Consider the following 22453-nt stretch of genomic DNA (forward strand, 5'->3'; position numbering starts at 1 on the left):
AAGTTATATCTATTCAACATGTCAGCTTAAATAAGCTAGCGGTGTCATTCTGTGTTAGTTACTAGTCTCTGGATATATACCTCATTATTAACATTACTACTAATACTGTATGAGATAAAAGTCAATCAGGCACAAATGACAGACAGAGGTCCTAATTTAGATCAGCTCTCCTTGTTTCCGCCAGTTCAGGCCAGACTGTAAACAGTCTATCTATCCTCTGTCCTTCCATTCTCTGTCATTCCTGCTCATGAAAATGATCCAATTTCATGGCATCTGGAAAAATTCTGCCTGGTCCAATCTCATCCTGGCCATAAAAAGGTTGAGTTTAAGGAGGAGAAGTGGAGGCAATCTCCATCTGTGACTGCCTTTTCCAAATGGCAACCTAATCCCTATTATGCACTACATTTCTCCCAAGTGGTCAAAAGTAGTGCTCTATGTAAGGACTTAGGGTGCCATTTTGCACGTATCCTGCCTTTTGGTTGCTAGGCAGCAGGGTGACATCAGCCTATAACTCTTGACTCTTCAGAAGGTATTGACTGGGGGTCATCCCACTGCCTCTTCACTGGTAAGGAGATACCTGAGGAACTTAATTCCAGGAGGGATGGAGGATGGAGCTGCAAATGCAGAGAGAGAAAGAGGGCGCAACAAAGATGGACAGAGAGAGGGAGGGAGCTATGGACAGAGGCTGATTGAGAGGCCAGGTAAAGAGCTCACTGCATGAGGAGCCCTGGAGGGAGAAAGAAAAGACATCTGTGGTCTACGACCAGGCTGAGCTGATATAGGGTCGAGGAGGACCTGGCCCAGCTCCCAAGCGAAGCTGCTTTTCGGTTCCAGTCAGTGGCTGGTGATGACGATGGTGTTAATAATGAATGAAGGACATCCCGCATGTCATCTGGTTCACAGCTCCTGCAGTGAGTGGCAGAGCATCCACCGAGGCAGGCCCTGACAAGTCTGTCCCTCCAGACACAGATCAAATCACAGCCACGCTAGCATTGCTAGAAGGGAGGCAATGTCCCCCTCTGACTAACATTTTTCTAACGCTTCCTGTTCTGGTAACATTTCCTTCGAGAACCCAGTCTGTGACACCAGTCCTTGCTTTCCTTCTGAGGAGCCATCAGCTGTCCAGGTGACTGTCTGAACGCACTGGAAGAGCTGCAGTAATGAGGACCGTCATGACGGCTCAACCCCCTCTGCACGGAATCTACTGTCAGTGCAGGACCCAGTACATAAACACTCCAGCCGACCTACGTACTCGCTGTCTGGTATCTTCAGACAGACTACTGCTCTAAAAAAAAATGTAGGTCTTTACGACCGCATAGTCGCTAACGAACCAAAACTTCAAAATATGTCCGTTCACCGCTGTTTCGCTGGTTCCTCCCATGGTTTTCCTTGATTTGTCATCCTGCGTGCCCTTATCGCATGGTTTTCCTTCAGACCAAGAAGAATTAGTCGCAAACTATTACCTCAGCTTTCCCCGGTGGTGCAGATAGCCGTGAGATGAAAGCAGGATTACAGCCTAATGGATTCGGTGGGCTTTGAACGTTGATAGGTATCGCTACCACGCACATTCTCCGCTTCCCTCGCATAGACCCTCCCTCACCCTGTCCTCCCGGACACACCGGTCTCTTGTTTACTCTCTGTATCTCTCCCTCTCTTTCTCAGCCACTGTTCTCTGATCTCCCCTTCCCTCCAGAAGCTGGTTTTACTTAAGCCGTCACATTACAATAGGAGGAGGCCCCATTACAGGGAACATTGCTGTGAACACACACTAACATGTGAAACAAGATGTCACATGTAGGCTTTCACATGCGCACAACCCGCTCCCACTTTAAATCAACCCGTCGCCGCCAACCGCTTTTAGCGCATACCCTAACCTGCTCACCGGCAGTTCCAGGAGAACCCCCTTCCTGATCGTTCCTGACTTGTTATGGCTAGCCATTACCTTACCGCGTGACGCAACGTCCCCGCGCTGCAGTGCGCTCTGGGAAAAGCGGTCCGCTGTAAGGTGAACCCGAGGCGCTCGCAGATGCAGTCCTGTTTGGGTTTAACCCCGTTTGCTGGAATTGGGACCACATGAAGGGGAGGAAGCTTTTTTAAGTGGCTCCAAATGTTCCGCTGGGACGAGGAGGATGTGTTGTAGACCTCCCCCCTCTCCTTGGGCGAGTCCCCAAATGCCACCCGGTTCCTCCCGTGGAGTGCACTACGCAGGCAGCAGGGTTCAAACTGGGAGGCAGCCCTCTGGTCTCCCCTGGCCACCGCAGAGTGTCTCGTCACTGCTGTGGCCTCACCAGAGGGCCGCCTGGTCGGGTTTAGTCATACTGCCGCACGAGAACCGGGTCCATATCACCACAGTTTAATGCACAGGATGTGTCCCGTGGGCCACCCTGCCCCCTATGCCATGCACTACTTTATCTAGATCAAAGCAGACAGGGGACACATTTGTCTTTTGTTCAGGGACCGTGGAGAGGACAAGGCACAGTTGGATGATTCCCAAACGAAAAGCAGTTACAGTGGGGAGAAAAAGTATTTGATACACTGCTGATGTTGCTGGTTTTCCTACTTACAAAGCATGTAGAGGTTTGTAATTTTTATCATATGTACATATGTACTTCAACTGTGAGAGACGGAATCTAAAACAAAAATCCAGAAAATCACATTTGATACATCAGAAAAGCAGAACTTCATATTTGGTACAGAAACCTTTGTTTGCATTTACAGAGATCATACGTTTTCTATAGTTCTTGACCAGGTGTGCACACACTGCAGCAGAGATTTTCTCCAGATCCTTCAGGTTTCGCGGCTGTCGCTGGGCAATACAGACTTTCAGCTCCCTCCCTCAGACAGGCCTGGACATGCGCTGGCTTGAGCAGGGGGACCTTTTTATCCATGACTGCGTAGTGTGTTACTAATGGTTTTCTTTGAGACTGTGGTCCCAGCTCTCTTCGGGTCATTGACCAGGTCCTGCTGTGTAGTTCTGGGCTGATCCCTCACCTTTCTCATGATCATTGATGCCCCACGAGGTGAGATCTTGCATGGAGCCCCAGACCGAGGGAGATTGACCGTCATCTTGAACGTCTTCCATTTTTTTATAATTGCGCCAACAGTTGTTGCCTTCTCACCAAGCTGCTTGCCTGTTGTCCTGTAGCCCACCCCAGCCTTGTGCAGGTCTACAATTTTATCCCTGATGTCCTTACACAGCTCTCTGGTCTTGGCCATTGTGGAGAGGTTGGAGTGTGTTTGATTGAGTGTGTGAACAGGTGTCTTTTATACAGGTAACGAGTTCAAACAGGTGGGGTTAATACAGGTAATGAGTGGAGAACAGGAGGGCTTCTTAAAGACAAACTAACAGTTCTGTGAGAGCCGGAATTCTTACTGTTTTGTAGGTGATCAAATACTTACGTCATTCAATAAAATGCTAATTAATTATTTAAAAATCATACAATGTGATTTTCTGGATTTTTGTTTTAGATTCCGTCTCTCACAGTTGAAGTGTAACTATGATAATAATTACAGGCCTCTACATGCTTTGTAAGTAGGAAAACCTGCAAAATCTGCAGTGTATCAAATACTTGTTCTCCCCACTGTATGTAGGCCTCTATGTTCTGGTGTGGCTCTGAGTTTGCACACTGAAGTACCTGTGCCCCAGTTCTATTTCGAGGACAATTGGAAAATATTCAATGTAGTGCACTTACAAAAGATTGACAGCCATACGGGAGGCCAGGCAACTGCACTGTTCCTTTATTCTATGCATTGGACATTTTAACCATGTGTTGTTTTCTTTCTTTGCTTTTCTAAGACGATACAGCACTTGAGTTTGGTAGGTATCTTTTTTTTTCTACTGCTCCCATTTTCCCTTTTGCTTATACCACTTCCTCCAACTCACATCTTTCTGACCTCGCGCTCAAATCTCTTGCTTTTGTAGCACCGTTTGAAGCTGAGGAAATAGAAGGTACTGCTTGTTGTACTAACTGCTGCTCACCTGTCACACACCGTCATAGCAATATAGCAGCTCATTGGCTGGGGACCAGGCCAGCACCCCAAAAATGAGACCTGTCATTGGCCGATCAGCCTTTTGACATACGTCCCTGTGGTTTTGAATGTCCCAAATGACAACCTGTTCCCAATTTATAAAACACCAGGCGCTGATGCATTACATAGGAAAAGGTAGCACACTAAATAGGGAACATGGTGCCATTTGTGACTCAGTGTGTATGCAAGCTTGTCTGTGATGACTGACCTCACCTCCTCTGCCCTCCTAAACTCTCCCTCATATTCCACCGTTTGTGTTCCACTGTCATCTCAGCTGTAAGGAGGAAAATCATTTGTCTCGTCAGTTTCTCTGGTGAATAGATTCCCCTGGAAACCGAGAGGAACATGCGTTATCAGCTGGGCTGAGTGAAACCTATACGGAATGATCCTCTTTTACGCATCAACTTTTGACATTCATTAAAGCAGACACAATCTAACCAAGCCAGGGAAAGAGGCCCATTCTTCTCACGCATACTTTAAGATAGGCTACGTCCTACATGGCAACGTCTTCCATTTAAAGTGCGCTGCCTTTGACCAGGACCCATAGGGCTCTAGTCAAATGGAGTGCACGATATAGGGAGTATAGGGTGCTATTTGGTAAGCATTTGTACTGTAGATACTCGTAAACCTGTTTGTTCCTCAGCTTAATGCTATGTCTGATGCCATGATATACTGTAGTTAACTGCAGAACCATTACCTTCTGCGTGGTCTATCCATAATCTACGGTGTATTTTTACTATGACTGTGATATTATGTAATGTGGTGTTTTTTTGGGAAGGTGAAGTGTTGTCTGGCCATATATAATATTTTGGCCTATGTGTGTTGCCCGGACTGCTTTCTCAGATCCCTCTGTTAGTGTGCTGTCCCTGTGTTTAGTCAATCTGTGTTGTTTGGACAGGTGTCTCAGTTCCCTCAGTGATAGTGTGTTGTCTCTGTGTTCAGTCAGTTTGTGTTCTTGGGACAGCTGTCTCAGTTCTCTCTGTGATACCGTGCTGTCTCTGTGTTCAGTCAGTTTGTGTTGTTGGGACAGCTGTCTCAGTTCTCTCTGTGATACCGTGCTGTCTCTGTGTTCAGTCAGTTTGTGTTGTTGGGACAGCTGTCTCAGTTCTCTCTGTGATACCGTGCTGTCTCTGTGTTCAGTCAATCTGTGTTGTAGGGACTGCTGTCTCAGTTCTCTCTGTGATACCTTGCTGTCTCTGTGTTCAGTCTGTGTTGTTTGGACAGCTGTCTCAGTTCCCTCTGTGATACCGTGCTGTCTCTGTGTTCAGTCTGTGTTGTTTGGACAGCTGTCTCAGTTCCCTCTGTGATACTGTGCTGTTTCTGTGTTCAGTCTGTGTTGTTTGGACAGCTGTCTCAGTTCCCTCTGTGATACTGTGCTGTCTCTGTGTTCAGTCTGTGTTGTTTGGACAGCTGTCTCCGTTACCTCTGTGATACTGTGCTGTCTCTGTGTTCAGTCTGTGTTGTTTGGACAGCTGTCACAGTTCCCTCTGTGATACCTTGCTGTCTCTGTGTTCAGTCTGTGTTGTTTGGACAGGTGTCTCAGTTCCCTCAGTGATAGTGTGTTGTCTCTGTGTTCAGTCAGTTTGTGTTGTTGGGACAGCTGTCTCAGTTCTCTCTGTGATACCGTGCTGTCTCTGTGTTCAGTCAGTTTGTGTTGTTGGGACAGCTGTCTCAGTTCTCTCTGTGATACCGTGCTGTCTCTGTGTTCAGTCAGTTTGTGTTGTTGGGACAGCTGTCTCAGTTCTCTCTGTGATACCGTGCTGTCTCTGTGTTCAGTCAATCTGTGTTGTAGGGACTGCTGTCTCAGTTCTCTCTGTGATACCTTGCTGTCTCTGTGTTCAGTCTGTGTTGTTTGGACAGCTGTCTCAGTTCCCTCTGTGATACCGTGCTGTCTCTGTGTTCAGTCTGTGTTGTTTGGACAGCTGTCTCAGTTCCCTCTGTGATACTGTGCTGTTTCTGTGTTCAGTCTGTGTTGTTTGGACAGCTGTCTCAGTTCCCTCTGTGATACTGTGCTGTCTCTGTGTTCAGTCTGTGTTGTTTGGACAGCTGTCTCCGTTACCTCTGTGATACTGTGCTGTCTCTGTGTTCAGTCTGTGTTGTTTGGACAGCTGTCACAGTTCCCTCTGTGATACCTTGCTGTCTCTGTGTTCAGTCTGTGTTGTTTGGACAGGTGTCTCAGTTCCCTCTGTGATACTATGTGTTCAGTCAGTCTGTGTTACTAGAGCAGTCGGCTCTGTTTGAAGTTAATTGTACATGCTGATCTCTAACACTTATTCTTCCTGCCTGGCCACCATTCTCTGCTCTTCTCTCTGCTTCTTCCCCTCATGTCTGCGACACCAGAGGACGGTCTCAATTTAAGCGGACTACACTTAGGTGAGACATTGCGTGTCCACTTTAGCATTTGATGTGGATCTCTCTTTCTTGTCCTGCTCTGTTAGTCCCTCACACCCTGACATCCAGCAGTTGTCCCGTGTAGAGCCTCATGAGTCAGACCCTCCAGACTGACTGGAGTGTCTGGTGGTGATAGTTTGCCCTGTGAACCCATCCTGCAGTTCCTTATCCATACAGAGCTCTACGTCAGGTCTTCATCGCCAGTCTTTCCTCAGAGGTTAGTCGGTGGTGTTAAAGTATGCCATGGGGGCATGTTTAGGTTGGCAGAGTTCAGATTGTGTCTCCCATTAAATTAGACATTGCCTGGTGTTTGGTCATCTCTATATGAGGGTCAGTGATGTACTGAGTATGTACGGGGTCCTTAAACCTGTTCTTGGGAAGGTTTGCGCTCCATCCACGTTGTAACCAATTTGATTAATTTAGTTAAATAGATGATTATTTAAGGTCAGGTGTGCTAAATTAGGGTTGGTGTAAAAATCCATGAGAAGGTAGCACTCCAGGAAAAGGGTTGGCGAAAAAATCTAGAGGAGAATAGCTCCCCAGGAACAGGGTTGGAGATATAACCTAGAGGAGGGTAACTCTCTAGGAACTGGGTTGGAGATATAACCTAGAGGAGGGTAACTCTCTAGGAACAGGGTTGGAGATAAAACCTAGAGGAAAGTAGCTCTCCAGGGACAGGGTTGGAGATACAACCTAGAGGAGAGTAGCTCTCCAGGGACAGGGTTGGAGATACAATGTAGAGGAGGGTAGCTCTCTAGGGACAGGGTTGGAGATAAAACCTAGTGGAGGGGACATCTCCACGAACTGGGTTGGAAATAAAACATAGGAGAGTAACTCTCTAGGAATAGGGTTGGATATAGAACCTACAGGAGGGTAGCTCTCCAGGAATAGGGTTGAGATTAAAAACCTAAAGGAGGGGAGATTTCTAGGAATAGGTTTGGAAAGTGCTGAAATTCATCAATGTGAGAAATGTTTTTTTTCTTAAATGGACTAAGTACTTGTTAGTCTGATTTAAGACAGATTATTTTCCTTTGACAGAATGCATGGCCTTAATATGTCATGGCTATTTCTGGTTTTACAGTAACTGTGTTTTCCTCTCCCAGTGGTTTGGGTCTAGTTAGATAGGTCTCTGTAGATGGATATGGATTGATTTGGACTAATGGAACAAGATATTTTCCACTTGTTGTTGTGAAGGTCCTGACGATTTCCCTCCCCCCGTTAGTCCTGTTGATGTGGTCTTCTCTCTCTGTCTCTCTCCTGTCTCTCTCTCTCTCCTGTGTCTCCCTTTTCTCACTTTGTCTGTCTGTCCATCTGTCTCTCTTGATGTGGTCCTGCTTGGACTCTCAGCAGCAATTACAGCCTGTTCTGTTCTGGAACTGTTCTTTTGGTTCTGGTACCAATTCTCTCTGCGTGCAGAAACTATTCTTCATTGTGTTATTGCCACTGTCACTTTCCTGACAAATCATGAATTATAATCCCAGAGTGTCCTGGCTACATTTCTCAATTCTCCTCCCTAAGTAACACTTTCTTTTCCTAACTCTCTCTCCGTAAATTACTACAGTTGCGGCCAGATACACAGACACCAATGCACTTTTTTAAATAGTTTTTCGATTACTTCTAAAATACGGTGAATAAAAAAATTTGACCCCACATCTTGTTATTGGAATTTAAGTTTCTAATTTCATTGACAAAATAAATACATATGACAAAAGGACAAAATGGGAGAGACCCCAGAACTATTACTTGATTGCCCAGCCTTTGGCAAAGCTAACTGCAGACAAAAGCTTATTGTATTCATTACTGAACTTAATTAACCTTTTTCAATTTGGCCGCTTTTTCATCATTTCCTTGTTTGAAAAAAACCTTCATCCTTCAATATTCAACCACATTTGTATTGACACTACTACGATGAACATTGGTCTCCAAAACAGTTGTCATCTTATCTTATGAGGTCTTGCTCATGTTCAACTCTCCCAGTATCAGAAGCAGCAAAGCAGGCTTCCATCATTATAAAAACCTTCATATTTGATTGCAAGCACGCTGTTTAATAAAATGCTTAATTTGGTCATCTGTAAACATAGCGCTGATCTGGATTGCCAAAGAGCTCTAATTTTGTTTCATTGGTCCACAGAACCATTTGTTTATATGGGTTTTTAAAAGTTCAACCAGGCATTCTTGTGTCTCCCTCAGTAGTGGGGTCTTCCTATGTTTACAAGCGACGAAATGAAGCGTTCAAAGAAGAGAACATCCTGCCTACATTCAGTTACTGGAGACTGTTGGACAATGATGTGGGGTGCTTCGCTGTCTCTTGCTCTGGGGGCCTTGAATAAGTGAGGCATCATGAAATAAGATTAAAATGAGTGGCCAGTGAAGACCTGAGGTATAAATTACATCCAAAACTTAAGCAAAAACAGCAGTCGGTGGAGTGCACCCTTCAAACACAGATGATTCAGAGTTGTTTTCTGTGGGCCAAATTTCCTGTAAATGGCTACAATAAGCATTTGTTGGAAGTTATTTTGGCCAACGGCTGTGTAACTAAGTACCAGCTTCAGGGTTTATATAATTTTATCCATGCCGTTTGATTTTATTTGTTTGTACATTCAAAGGGTTGAAGGTTACACGGCGGTCAAGTCTCTGGACATTCCCAAACCGTTTAGGGCAGTTTATTTCACAGGAGATCTTGTGCACATGGAGATTATCATTTAAGACTGAGGCATGTCTGCCAAGCTCAATCGCAAAGTTGTCATTCTTTAAGGATGACCTTTGAAACACCCGGCTTTTTTTCCAGTTTGTGTCCGTGTTCCCCATGGAACTTTATTTCCAACATAATGCACTACTTTTGACCATGGTCCGTAGGGTTGTTGAAACGCCCATTGGGACGTAGCCTCTGTATGTGCCGTGTTGTCATGGTGCCCTTGTTATTAGTCACTGACCTCAACCTCTTTCTTTCCTTCCCTCTTCCTCTCTCAGACCTAAACAACCTCCACTGCTGCTCCCAGGGCACGTTAACGTTGTTTCAACGTTTTTGTACACCGAAGCTCCGGTTTTCTGAAACAAGAGGGTCTTTGAGGGGGGAGAAAGCCTCCTAAAACAATGATATCTTCAGTACCAGTATTTCTCATTGCACACTGCATTACATTTCAGGCTGCTGTATGTGGTTGTGTGATTTAGAGTCCGTCAGTCCTAATAGCTAAGAAATCCTAGAACACAGATGCTTTTTTAATGCCACTAAGTTTGCTTTGGGAGCTTGAGTTGGGGTGGAGGGAAAGTGGCTTGTCATTTTTTTCTTTGGTGTGTTTGTGCTCTCTCCATACCTCTGTCTGTCAGTGATGCAATGTCTGTATCTTCAATCTGCCACGAACGGTTCTTGCAGAGCCTTCAAAGAGCTGTCTTCAGGGCGAGCTGGATTCCTGTGAGATGCCTCTCCTATAGAGCCAAGGAGACTGTGGAGTACCGTAGAGCTCTGGTCAAAGTAGTGCACTGTATTGGGAATAGGGTGCCCTTTGGGACACTGGCGAGGAGTGTGAGCGTGTCCTGAAATGCCTTCCTGTCAGTCAGGCCTTAAACACCACTCTGAGACCCCACTCTGTCTTAAACCAAGAACAAGAGGCCAGTCCAGTTGGAAGAAAGAAAGGAGCAGAAAAGGAGAGGGTAAACAACACGGTATGCGTCCCCAACACCACTCCTTTCCCTATCTACCGCTTATTACTTTCGGCAAGGGCACACAGAGTTCTGGTCCAAAGTAGTTCACTAATAAAGGGAATGTGATGCCGTTTGGGACACTGCCATGCTTTCCCTGGGATTGTTCAGTACATAGTTTGGTTCCCAGGGATTTGAAACACAATACTTGGACTGAGCCCTGGATGAGTAGGAAGTAGGCACAGTGACATCTCCCTGGCCACAGCTGTCCTAATCTACCGTAATCCCACAGATCCACAGGCACACGGCAAAGCCCCTCGCAAAACATCCGGAAGGAGGGATCGAGGAGAGGAACGGGCCAAAGCAGTACTGAGGAAAAATCTGGGAAAGCCATCAACCCACCAGAATCCAATTAAGACAGAGTTATGGAAAAATGGAGACGTGAAACTGAAATAAAAGAAAAAAGTTCATTTTCCAGAAAACAAGTTTATTTCATCTGTCTGCAGGTTCCCAACTAGAGACACAGCCCAAATAGAAGACTGTCAGCGTGCTCCAAATGGCACCCTGCTCTCAATGCTACTTTACAAGGATGGTTGGGTTCTGATCTAAAGTAGTGTACTATAAAGGGTAATATGGTATAATTCTGAATGCAGTCTTGGGTTTTAAGAATGACTAAGACAACTTTGTTCCTATCCAGTCAGGTAGCGACATACACTTTACTATGCTGGGTTGGCACTAAATTGATGGTTATATTGGTGTCTAATATCAAGGTAGGGTAGGTAGAGGGCAAACAGGTGTTTGTGTGTGTGCATGCCGGTTTTTACAGATACTGGTGGAGACCAAAAATGAAAATGTGTCCGTGTGGTGCATTTTGGCTGTACCATGAAGATAAAAAATATTTTTGGTTCAAAGATTCAGTTTAATTTTAAGGTAAGGGCGAATGGGAAAATGTTGGTTGTCCTCACAGGGACAATAAAATGTTTGTGTGTCCTATCTAGCCAGTGTGATGTTACTTTGATGTTAGTGGTTTCAGTGGTTTGTGACTGAACGATAACACGAGCGGATCTGTAATGACACCCTACTTTAAGGTGCACTACTGAGGACTGTACTATAAAGAGCCCCCAAAAGTGGATAGGCAACCATTTAGGACGCACCCTGTGGTATCTCTGGGTTTGTTGTCTAGCATGTTGTCTGAATGGGCCCGGCTGATTGATGAGACAAACAGGAAAGCGTTCCGGCCCAGTGTTCTTGGCACTCGGGTCCCCTAACTTACCAGCTGTGCAGAGAGGCCACATACCAAAGACTCCCCACGCCGCTCTGTGTCAGTGCAGCGATTGGCTGCAGCTGGATTGAAATGTGTCTTTGTGCGTCAGGAGTTCCTGGTGCGGGTGAGGGCAGCATTTGCTGTGGAGACTAGTCATTCCTGAGTCCTAAAGAGCTCTCGGATTAGACGGAGGGGAAAAACAAATGACTCGCGCTCGACACAAACTCGCCAAGGGACTTGAGCACTATTCCACCGTGTAATCCGGTAACACCGGGGTTGGAGCGGCACTTTCCACGTGCCGTTGCCTGTAGCTGAATACCGCCCCGGTGCCATGGAAAGTAACCGAGGCCCGCGGCGTGTTTCAGTTCCCCTCAGACAACACTAATGAGTTCCCCACTGCGGACCTACCCCGCTGCTCTCAGGACGTATTTCAAACATCACAGGCGGCGGCCCGGTGTTTTTTACTCATCAACTGTCTTTCTCCGTCTACAGCCTACTAGCTGGCCTGGTCTGGACAGACGGAACATGGTCAGCGCGGTGTTCAGTATGATTACCTGCTGTCCTTTCTTAACTGGAAACAGGATGTCCCATAAAGCAGAGGGAGGGTGGCAGGGGGCGGGAGGTTTGAAGGACAGCAGGTTAAAATGGATACCACATTCATCGACAGACAAAAACTTTTGTCGTTAAAACATCCTTCATTCCCTGTAGAGCGATGTTTTTAATCGTTGATACAGTTCCCTTCCGTGCGGTCAGACCGCAGGTCAGGTACGTGTGTGCTGCAGCAGGCCTGTTCCTTGGTCCAGAAACCGCTGGGGGTTGTGGGGGTTTGATGCTTCACACAAGGGTTCTCCTTGGGACAGCCCTGGAGGCCAACTACGATTCCAATAATGCTTTTGACAGATGCCAGCTCCCAGTTGCTTTCTTAGCAAGGTTTTACATGGAGGGACATTGAAGGCCACATGTCTTTGTCTGGACAGGCCCTCTTTCCACACACCACCGTGCCAAGGAGCCAAGACACACACACACTGTCCTGTTTAAAGCAACCCAGGTGGTAGAACACGGGTATACAGGGAAGAACGTTTTTACTTTGGGAGGCATCTGTTCCGCTTTCATTTGGCTCTGTTTGGCAAGTGGATAATTCCTTTTTAACTAATTATTATTTCACTGCTTTCAAAATAGCAACTGATAATAATCATATGATTACCGTTGCAGACCAGTTTTTCCCTCTGGACCTTACTATTGCATCGACTACATGAAGAAAAAGAGAGGAAATAGTCTACTTCCAGAAGGTGTTCCCCATCATGGGATGTTTGAGTTTATAATAATGTCATAATGATATGGTTAGAAAGCATCAACAAATCAAAATGAATTGTTTCTGATAGTCCCCTATCAGGTTCATACTAGTTCGTTCCAAAACATCTTCACCTTATGTTCCGTGTTTTGAATGACATTAATAATGGTTTAGTAATGTTGCATGTTTTTGGGGAATACATTTTCTTTGGGGTGGTACCTTAGTAAGGGTCAGTTGGATAGTCCTTTTTTTTACTAATGTATCCCATTATGTGTACATGTAAATATGCAAATGTGTTATTTTTATGTGTTATTGTGCAAACATAGAGAAGGGTATGTGGAATTTTCATTTCACAGAATAAACATTTAATATTCCATTAGATGCTTAGTAGTTCCACCAAAATGTCTGGGTGAAATGTCTGTCTCTCATTATACAATTATTAATGTACTATAATACTGTCAGAGTGGCTTCATGATGTAGAAGTCACATTAATCAGCGCTATATTTTTGAGTTGTTATAATGTACATTTTCATGGCAATTGCTCGTCCATTTATAGCATTTTAACTCACAACAGACATAAAATAAACTTAGCAATGTAATGTAGCAAACAGGAAAATAACGACTCATTTATTTAAGGAAGAATTAATCATTGGATATTTGTGTTGGACATTATTTGTCTGTCTTTTTGTTTGGTTTGTTGTTGTGGACACAACATGGCCCTGTGGTGAGGTGAATAATGTCGGCGTGTGGAAACTGGAAAACCTCCCAGCTCCGTAGTGCCATCCTCCATCCATTCCCGCCTGGAGCAGACTAGAGCCATAATGGGCACCGTTACAGTCAGTCATAATGGCAGTCTTTAATGCTTCCCACATTCTGCCACCACAACCAGCCTTAAGTGCTGCACCGATAAAATGCACTGCGTGTGTATCCATCTAGTGTGCATCAAGCGTGTGCGTTTTGGCGTGCGCGTCGCAGTTCGAGACCGCACATTACGTGGCTGGGCCGAGGTTGGGCGTAACAGTAATGCCCTGTTAATCTAGCACTGCCAAGGGGAGTTAATTCCCCAGTTGTCGTGTCCATTAGTCTTCATTGAGAGCTTGGTCTGCAGGTTAAAATCTAGAATGGAACCCTGTTCTCCCAACTAGTGCACTACTTTTGACCAGGGTCGTAGGGATTTGGTCCAAATAGTGAACTGTTATTGGGGTGTCATTTTGGGATGCGCAGTACCTGTCTGTGACTCTTCCACTGCAAGGATAGACGCTAAGTTGGGAGACACGTGTGCACTTTGGATGAACAGTTTGGAATTTAGAGAGGGGGGACAGTGGGATTGAACCCAGGTCCTCAGTCTTTTGTGTTGAGAGCCTCCATAGTTGCCACCCGTCCAAGGGTTTGGTGCCAGACTGATCTGGCCCTGTGGTGCGAGACGGTCCTTGCCCTGTGGTGCGAGATTGTTCTGACCCTGTGGTGCGAGGCTGTTCTGACCCTGTGGTGCGAGGCTGTTCTGGCCCTGTGGTGCAAGGCTGTTCTGGCCCTGTGGTGCAAGGCTGTTCTGGCCCTGTGGTGCGAGACTGTTCTGGCCCTGTGGTGCGAGACTGTTCTGGCCCTGTGGTGCGAGACGGTTCTGGCCCTGTGGTGCGAGACTGTTCTGACCCTGTGGTGCGAGATTGTTTTGACCCTGTGGTGCGAGATTGTTTTGGCCCTGTGGTGCGAGACTGTTCTGGCCCTGTGGTGCAAGACTGTTCTGGCCCTGTGGTGGGAGACTGTTCTGGCCCTGTGGTGGGAGACTGTTCTGGCCCTGTGGTGCGAGACTGTTCTGACCCTGTGGTGCGGGACTGTTCTGGCCCTGTGGTGCGAGACTGTTCTGGCCCTGTGGTGCGAGACTGTTCTGGCCCTGTGGTGCGAGACTGTTCTGGCCCTGTGGTGCGAGATTGTTCTGACCCTGTGGTGCGAGGCTGTTCTGGCCCTGTGGTGCGAGACTGTTCTGGCCCTGTGGCGCGAGGCTGTTCTAGCCCTGTGGCCCTGTGGTGCGAGGCTGTTCTGGCCCTGTGGTGCGAGGCTGTTCTGGCCCTGTGGTGCGAGGCTGTTCTGACCCTGTGGTGCGAGGCTGTTCTGGCCCTGTGGTGCGAGGCTGTTCTGGCCCTGTGGTGCGAGGCTGTTCTGGCCCTGTGGTGCGAGGCTGTTCTGACCCTGTGGTGCGAGGCTGTTCTGACCCTGTGGTGCGAGGCTGTTCTGGCCCTGTGGTGCGAGGCTGTTCTGGCCCTGTGGTGCGAGACTGTTCTGGCCCTGTGGTGCGAGGCTGTTCTGGCCCTGTGGTGCGAGGCTGTTCTGGCCCTGTGGTGCGAGACTGTTCTGGCCCTGTGGTGCGAGACTGTTCTGGCCCTGTGGTGCGAGACTGTTCTGGCCCTGTGGTGCGAGACTGTTCTGGCCCTGTGGTGCGAGACTGTTCTGGCCCTGTGGTGCGAGACTGTTCTGGCCCTGTGGTGCGAGACTGTTCTGACCCTGTGGTGCGAGACTGTTCTGGCCCTGTGGTGCGAGACTGTTCTGGCCCTGTGGTGCGAGACTGTTCTGGCCCTGTGGTGCGAGACTGTTCTGGCCCGGTAATACAAGGCTGTTCTGGCCCGGTAATACAATAGCGGGGTTTGCCATGATGGTGGCCCCGGCCTCTCCTCTGGTCTGATCTGGGGAAAATGGAATTAGATACCTTGTGTGTCGTCACCTCAGGTTTCGCTACATGACGTCTGGAATACCTCACCTCCATATTGTTCTCAGGGCCCTCGACAGGAAGAGATCTACAATCATGCGCGCACCTCTACTTTCAAGGAGCATCTGTTATTTTTGACGGACATTAATCTTCTGGGTTCATTTCTTTCACAGACACAGCGGCCGCGCTGTTTCACACTGTTGTTAGCGTCGGAACAGAAAAGTGGGCAGTTTGGTATTCACAGTTTGTGAAGGCTCCCGGGTGCTTTCTTTGCACACATGCTGAATTTCCTACGCCACGGCTGTTAGATATTATCGCAGTGGAAAATGGGCTTGCTGGAGCTCACTGGCAATGTCTAGGCGATTGTGTGTCTAAGGGCAGTGCGTGTCTTTTCTGTTTACACTGGGGCTCGATATGCGCCTTGTCATTTTTCTGTTGGGGTTTCTCTTGCAAAGGAGGGTGGGGGGGTGGTTGACTTGGTAGGTGTGTGTTACAGTAGTGGGAGGCTACCGGTAATTATCCAGTCACGGTGAAGTGCACGCCATTAAATTGCGCGTGTGTCCTGACTGCTGACCAAGGGAAATGTCTCCCTATCTAAGCATTTGTCACATGAAGGGGCCTGGGGTTAGGAGCCAGGTGAAAAACAGAGCCACCTTAGCTCTCTCATCATTTGGACCGGCATTGCCATGCTGACATTCCTTTAACATTTGTCCCAACATGTTGGCCCAGTGGGAACCAACCATCCTGTTAGTCAAGACTGTACTTCTGTATTCTCTAACAGTCATTCACACTGTACTCTCCTCCCCTGTAACACAGAGGTTTCATGACATCCAGAGCTGGGGGCAGGTCCGGACCGACAAAGAATGTTGAGTCGCCATTCAGTTCTCTAATTCTGGATCAAATTAATTTCCAGCCTCCTCTCTCTTGCTGTCTAATTCTGTCTCCATCAGTAATGGAGATGATCAGGGCTTCGGTGTGGGTGTGTGTGTGTGTCTGCATGCATTCTCCCCCCGCTTTGATTTATTTCATTTTGGCCACGAGCAGGGAGGAGGAGTTAAGAGTTAGTTATGTACTGTTATTTGGATGGAGCTGTGTAGAAGGGTTTAAGTGATTTTGAAGGGCCCGGGATTACGGAGGGCCCTTCAACTACAGGAACAGAGATGTGTATTGACTGGCTGCAGCTGAGCCCCATAATGAAATGCCGTGCACCTGTCTCCCTGAAGGAAAACAAAGAGATTCCCTCTGACAGAGCCAATGAAACGCCGGCGCCTCCTGCGACCCGATAGGCCCCTTAATCGAATGGAACAACCCGTGCTGCACCATCACGCTAATCAGACCACAGTATTAGGGCCTGCCCACTTGGGAGGGGGGGTTAGATTGAACCTCCTCTCTTAGTACAGAAATGGCCCTTCATTCCTTATAGTCTGCAGTAGGCTACTTTTGACCATTTACCAACTTGACAGCCTTAGTTGGTTTAACACCAGCTATAATGGCTTTCAAATGTATTCACCCCCTTGGACTTCCACATTTTTATTTTGTCTTTGAACATGAAATCAGATTTTTTTTAATTATTGAACACAAAGAATTGTATCTGCAAATTGTCCAAAATTATAAAACAAAAAAGTTGCATCTGTATTCACCCTCTTCGCTATGAAACTCTTGAGTCTTTAGAAGCCATAGAATGAATAGAGTCCACCCGTGTGGAATGAAGTTGTTTCACATGAATTCATGTTGAATACACCGGTCCCTGTTGGGCCAACAGTTGGTTATTACAGTTCCTAACTAAAACTACATTATGAAGACAAAGGAACATTCAAAGCAAAACCTGAATAAGATATTTCAAATAATCAGTCAGGGGTAGGATACTACCTTAAGAACTTTTCCTAAGAACCTTTCCAAGGCATTGAATATTCCCCGGAGCACAGTAATGTAAATTAGTAAGAAATTGAGAGAATTTGGCACAACTGTGAATCTGTCTAGAACAGGCCATCCTAAAAAAAAAAAAGGATCTGGGTAAGAAGGGCACTAGTCACGAAAAGCTACGAAACTCTGAAGGCGTTAATCTTCCACAGCTGAGTTGAGAGACACTGTGCCTACTGCTGGAACAACCTGGGCGCTTCACAAAAGTGACATTCATGACAGAGTTGCCGAAAGTAAAACAAATCACATCAAATCCCGGGTTTTTCAGAAGGCATGTAGAAGACTGAGAAGATTCTATGGTCTAATGGGACCAAAATATAGCTTTTTGGTCTCAGTGCTAAGTGCTTTGTTTGGTGCAAGCCTAACACGGCACATCAGCCCTACCTGGCAGTGTGATGGTGGCAGAAGTGTTCATCCAGAGTGCACAGGACCTCAGACTTGAGTCAAGATTAATCTTTCAGCACGACAACGAACCAAATAACAGCCAAGACAACACAGGATTGGCTTCGGGACAAGTTTGTGAATGTTGTTGAGTGGCCAAGTCAAAGCCTGGATCTCAATCCAATTGAGAATATGTGGTAAGAGATGAAAATGCCAGCTTGATGGAGCTTGAGCGATTTTGCTAAGATCAATGGGACCAAATGCTGTGTCCAGAAAAGCTGGTAGAAATGCATCTAATTAGGCTCATGGCTGTAATTGCTACCAGTGGTGCCCCATCAAGTATTGACTAAAGCGGGTGAATACCAGATGCAATCAGTTGTCTTTTGTAATTAATTTAGGATAAAAAATTAGATTTTATTTTTCACTTTAACATCCTATACTTTGTTGATCAGTGGCAAAACCTTTTTTCTAAATCTTGGTTGTGACGATTAAGTCTGTCAATCTTATCAGCCACTTAGGCAAGGTTGGGAACACAACTTCTTTTGAATGCACAATCATTCTCTCTCACATTTTTGCTTGATTTTGCATGTTACCCAGCAGGTTAACAGTGTCAATCTGGTGTCTAGTGGAGCTGTGGATGATGGAGAAAAAGAGAGTTTGAGACAAGTAGAAGTCATGTGTGATAATGAGTGAATGACTATCCATGACAGGTGTTTGTGTATCACATGCACAGAACATATTGAACACGGCAACAGGTGTCCTGCAGAGCGGGCGAATAGAATCCTAATGACCATGGGTATGATAGATGTTTATCCTAAAAAAAATAAGCCAATTTTCAAATGCTTTACATGCTGATGCATTTTTTTGGAAAACATATTTTGACTGGTTATATTTTTTCACACACCAGCCCAAAAAAATATAGTTTTATTCCTGATGAACATGATGATTGTGCGTGGCTTGCTGTTACAGCAATGTAGTATAGCTAGTACTTACATTATATATTTTCCACTGTGTGGGGAGCAGACGGCTAATTCCTTCTGGCCAGAGTCGGGTCAGAGCAGTGGGGGGTGTTGAATGAGAAGGATACACCGCAGGGGAAATGGCTCAGACAACATGGTCGTAACCCTCAACGTGCTGTCCTACCCGCAGTGGAACAAAGTCTGCCCTGAACGTTAGCTGTAACACAATACTCCCAACACTAGGGTACACACACACACCATAGCCTTACACACACACACACACACCATAGCCTTACTCGCTCACACACACCATAGCCTTACACACACACACACACCATAGCCTTACACACACACACCATAGCCTTACACACTCACACACACACTCCATTGCCTTACACACACACACCCACACACACCATAGCCTTACACACTCACCCACACACCATAGCCTTACACACACTATAGCCTTACACACACACACACACACACACCCCATATCCTTACACACACACACACCATAGCCTTACACACTCACCCACACACCATAGCCTTACACACACACACACACTATAGCCTTACACACACACACACACTATAGCCTTACACACACACACACCATTGCCTTACACACACACACACACCATAGCCTTACACACACACACACACCATAGCCTTACTCACTCACACACACACCATAGCCTTACACACACCCTACAGCCTTACAGACCCCAAAGCCTTACAGACCCCACAGCATTACAGACCCCACAGCATTACAGACCCCTCAGCCTTACAGACCCCACAGCCTTACAGACCCCACAGCCCTACAGACACCACTCCTTACAGATCCCACAGCCCTACAGACACCACAGCCCTACAGACACCACAGCCCTACAGACACCACAGCCCTACAGACACCACAGCCTTACAGACACCACAGCCTTACAGACACCACAGCCTTACAGACACCACTCCTTACAGATCCCACAGCCCTACAGACACCACAGCCTCACAGACACCACTCCTTACAGATCCCACAGCCCTACAGACACCACAGCCTCACAGACCCCACAGCCCTGCAGACACCACAGCCTTACAGACACCACTCCTTACAGACCCCACAGCCTTACAGACCCCACAGCCTTACAGACACCACTCCCTCACAGACCCCACAGCCTCACATACCCCATAGCCTTACAGACCCCACAGCCCTACAGAAACCACAGAATTACAGACTCCACTCCTCACAGATCCCATAGCCCTACAGACACCACAGCCTTACAGACACCACCCCCATACAGACCCCACAGCCCTACAGATCCCACAGCCCTACAGATCCCACAGCCCTACAGACACCACAGCCTCACAGACCCCACAGCCCTACATACACCACAGCCTTACAGACACCACTCCTTACAGACCCCACAGCCTCACAGACCCCACAGCCTCACATACACCACAGAATTACAGACCCCACTCCTTACAGACCCCACAGCCCTACTGACACCACAGCCCTACAGAAACCACTCCTTACAGACGTGCCTTATTGTGCTGAAGCTGTACGTTTAACGGCGTGTTTCATTTCTAACACAGCATAGGTCTCTCCTCCTCGACATCCTTTATTAAGTGACTGTTTAGAAAAGAACAAGCTCTGAAGAATGTAGCTGGACTCTCTCTCCATCGCAGCACATCTTGCACCGTGTGTGTGTGTCTGTGTGTGTGTGTGTGTGTGTGTGTGGGTGGGTGTGTGTGTGTGGGTGTGTGCACGTGCGTGCGCCGCTTACCCCGTGGTTTTTCCATGTTGTGGAAAGTATTAAAGGATTGGATCATTATTTTTTTTTCCCTTCTCTCTTCAGTCCGTAATTTGAATGCTGCCTTAATCTTTCTTGGGCATCTTGCATCATTCCTTGGTTCATTATTCTGTGCTGTTTAAAGGAGCAGAGAAGAGAGCGAGAAACCTACTGTGCAGAAACACGATATTAGGTGTTCTTCATTTCTGGCTTTTGGTTTAGCCAGCGTCTGTCATAAATATTAAACGGTGCCCTTCAAATTGGGGGGACGTTGTGTTGGATAATGATGTAGTGTGTTGAATCCAGGCATGCTGTCCGTCCTCGTGCCTGTCAGTCTTTGGTGGTGGTGAGGGCATTCCATCAACAGGCAGCACACGACAAACCAATCAACCATGACGGACATCGTAAAGTTACCCCAACAAATGGTTTAATGTACAGCCAGGGAGAACACCACACAAACCGTCTAACCAGAAGTAGGCTGAGAAGAAAGAGATATTCCAGCCAGTACTTGTTTTAACTGGACAAGCATGAAGTCTCCGGCAGGAAATTCAGCAAATAGTAGTGAAATACATGGAACGCCCAGGCCCTCCTGCGATTCCTTGAGTAGAGCAGTCAGGGTAGAGGTCAATGCCCTTGAAACACACCGGGGAGGTTCAAAAGACTCTGAATCACGTCTCCTCGTCCCAGTAGGGCCTTGGTCCGAAGAAGTGCACTGCTTGGGGAGAAGGGTGCATTTGGGATGTTGATTAGATCCAGGGAAACTGTTTGGCTCAGCATTCTCACCTAAAACCCAGATATGACTCACAATGTTACATATGAAGGACTGTTGTACATAAAACCAGACAGAAACTGTTGCCAAGATATTGAAATGATCATAAATGTAAAAGTACATCTGTGGACATTTTGTGGAGACGCCGACGTAAGACCTGCTAGTACATTCTGCATGAAAACAGCCTGCCCTCTGCCTTTCACAGACTCACGAAACGTCCTCACCTTCTCACAATGTCTCTCTCTTCTTCTCTGTCTTGCTTTGATTCGTAGCCGGGTTTCGCCGAAGCTTCCGTCTCAGCAGACGAGACAAGAAGACCAACAAGTCGATGTACGAGTGTAAAAAGAGTGATCAGTACGACATGGCCGACGTGCCCACCTATGAGGAGGTGACCGCTTACCGCCGGCAGAGTGGGGCCAAGCACAGGCTGGTGATCCTCGTTGGTGAGTAACACACGCTCAACACTGGCGCAGCTGGGCCAAACTGACTGCAGCCACCCTGGCCACTGTGGGGACTTCTGTGATGTTAGACATGGCAAATCAGAGCCCAGCGTTTAAGTGTCAAACTGGTTTCACCATAGAGAGAGAGGAAGAGACTGAAAAGACTGGAAGATAAGCGTTTCCCCAGAGAGAGAGAGAAAGAGAAAGAGAACAGGGCTTTATGGAGATCCATTTGGTATGAGTTCCAGGCCTGCAGGTGGCTCACCCTGGCCCTCACACAGCTGTACCCCAAAACAGACTCCCTTAGCGTGGACTCACCCACACGCAAGCCCCCTTTTGAAGTCCTGGTAGAATCTACAGCACAGAACTGGCAGGCAGGGTATTCATTCATATTTAGTGCTTTTCATTTACAGCACCATGATCTGACTCATTGGTTTTTCTTCTTTTTTTAGACTACACACAATTGTTAACACTTGCCTATAAGGCTGGTATTACAAAGTCTACCAGAAGGCTTTATAAAGTGTGAAAGCCTTGAATTGAAGTTAGTCGCATGTTTCTTTTATTCCTTCATCTGTAGTTTTGAGAAAAAGCTTTGTGCCAGTGACTGGTGGAACAGTGAGGTTTAGGCCAAATGCAACAGAATTAAGATTTTTAACAATAGAAATATTGCCACCTTCGTCACAAATTTCACATTTTCTTATTTTTTTACCTGAACTGTCAAGTTTAAAGCACAGCTGGACAGGAACCATTCTCTACGGCCGCCATATTGCTCATTTGTTTATTATGCTCTTTTATCAAAAGAAAAAAAGAAGCCTTGTGATGCATATTTTATCATGATTGACCTGGCCTTGGTATACTGGCCACAGTGGTATGGACTTCATC

At 46.7% G+C, this 22453-nt stretch overlaps 1 protein-coding gene across 6 annotated transcripts in view; it reads left to right on the forward strand.

Moving 5' to 3' along the window:
• Positions 1-22453, forward strand: part of mpp7a (membrane protein, palmitoylated 7a (MAGUK p55 subfamily member 7)) — a 153143-nt gene that overhangs the window by 108084 nt on the left and 22606 nt on the right. For 3 of the 6 annotated variants that reach the window (XM_034289299.1, XM_034289301.1, XM_034289300.1), the window contains 4 exons: positions 3797-3817; positions 3923-3949; positions 6370-6402; positions 21404-21574. In XM_034289299.1, coding sequence (XP_034145190.1) covers positions 3797-3817; positions 3923-3949; positions 6370-6402; positions 21404-21574 — 252 coding nt within the window. The remainder of the gene's footprint in view (positions 1-3796; positions 3818-3922; positions 3950-6369; positions 6403-21403; positions 21575-22453) is intronic. The other 3 variants (XM_034289302.1, XM_020041858.3, XM_010885608.5) reach the window with 3 other exon arrangements.

The sequence above is a fragment of the Esox lucius genome, chromosome 21 (assembly GCF_011004845.1).
Source record: "Esox lucius isolate fEsoLuc1 chromosome 21, fEsoLuc1.pri, whole genome shotgun sequence".
Taxonomy (NCBI): Eukaryota; Metazoa; Chordata; class Actinopteri; order Esociformes; family Esocidae; genus Esox; species Esox lucius.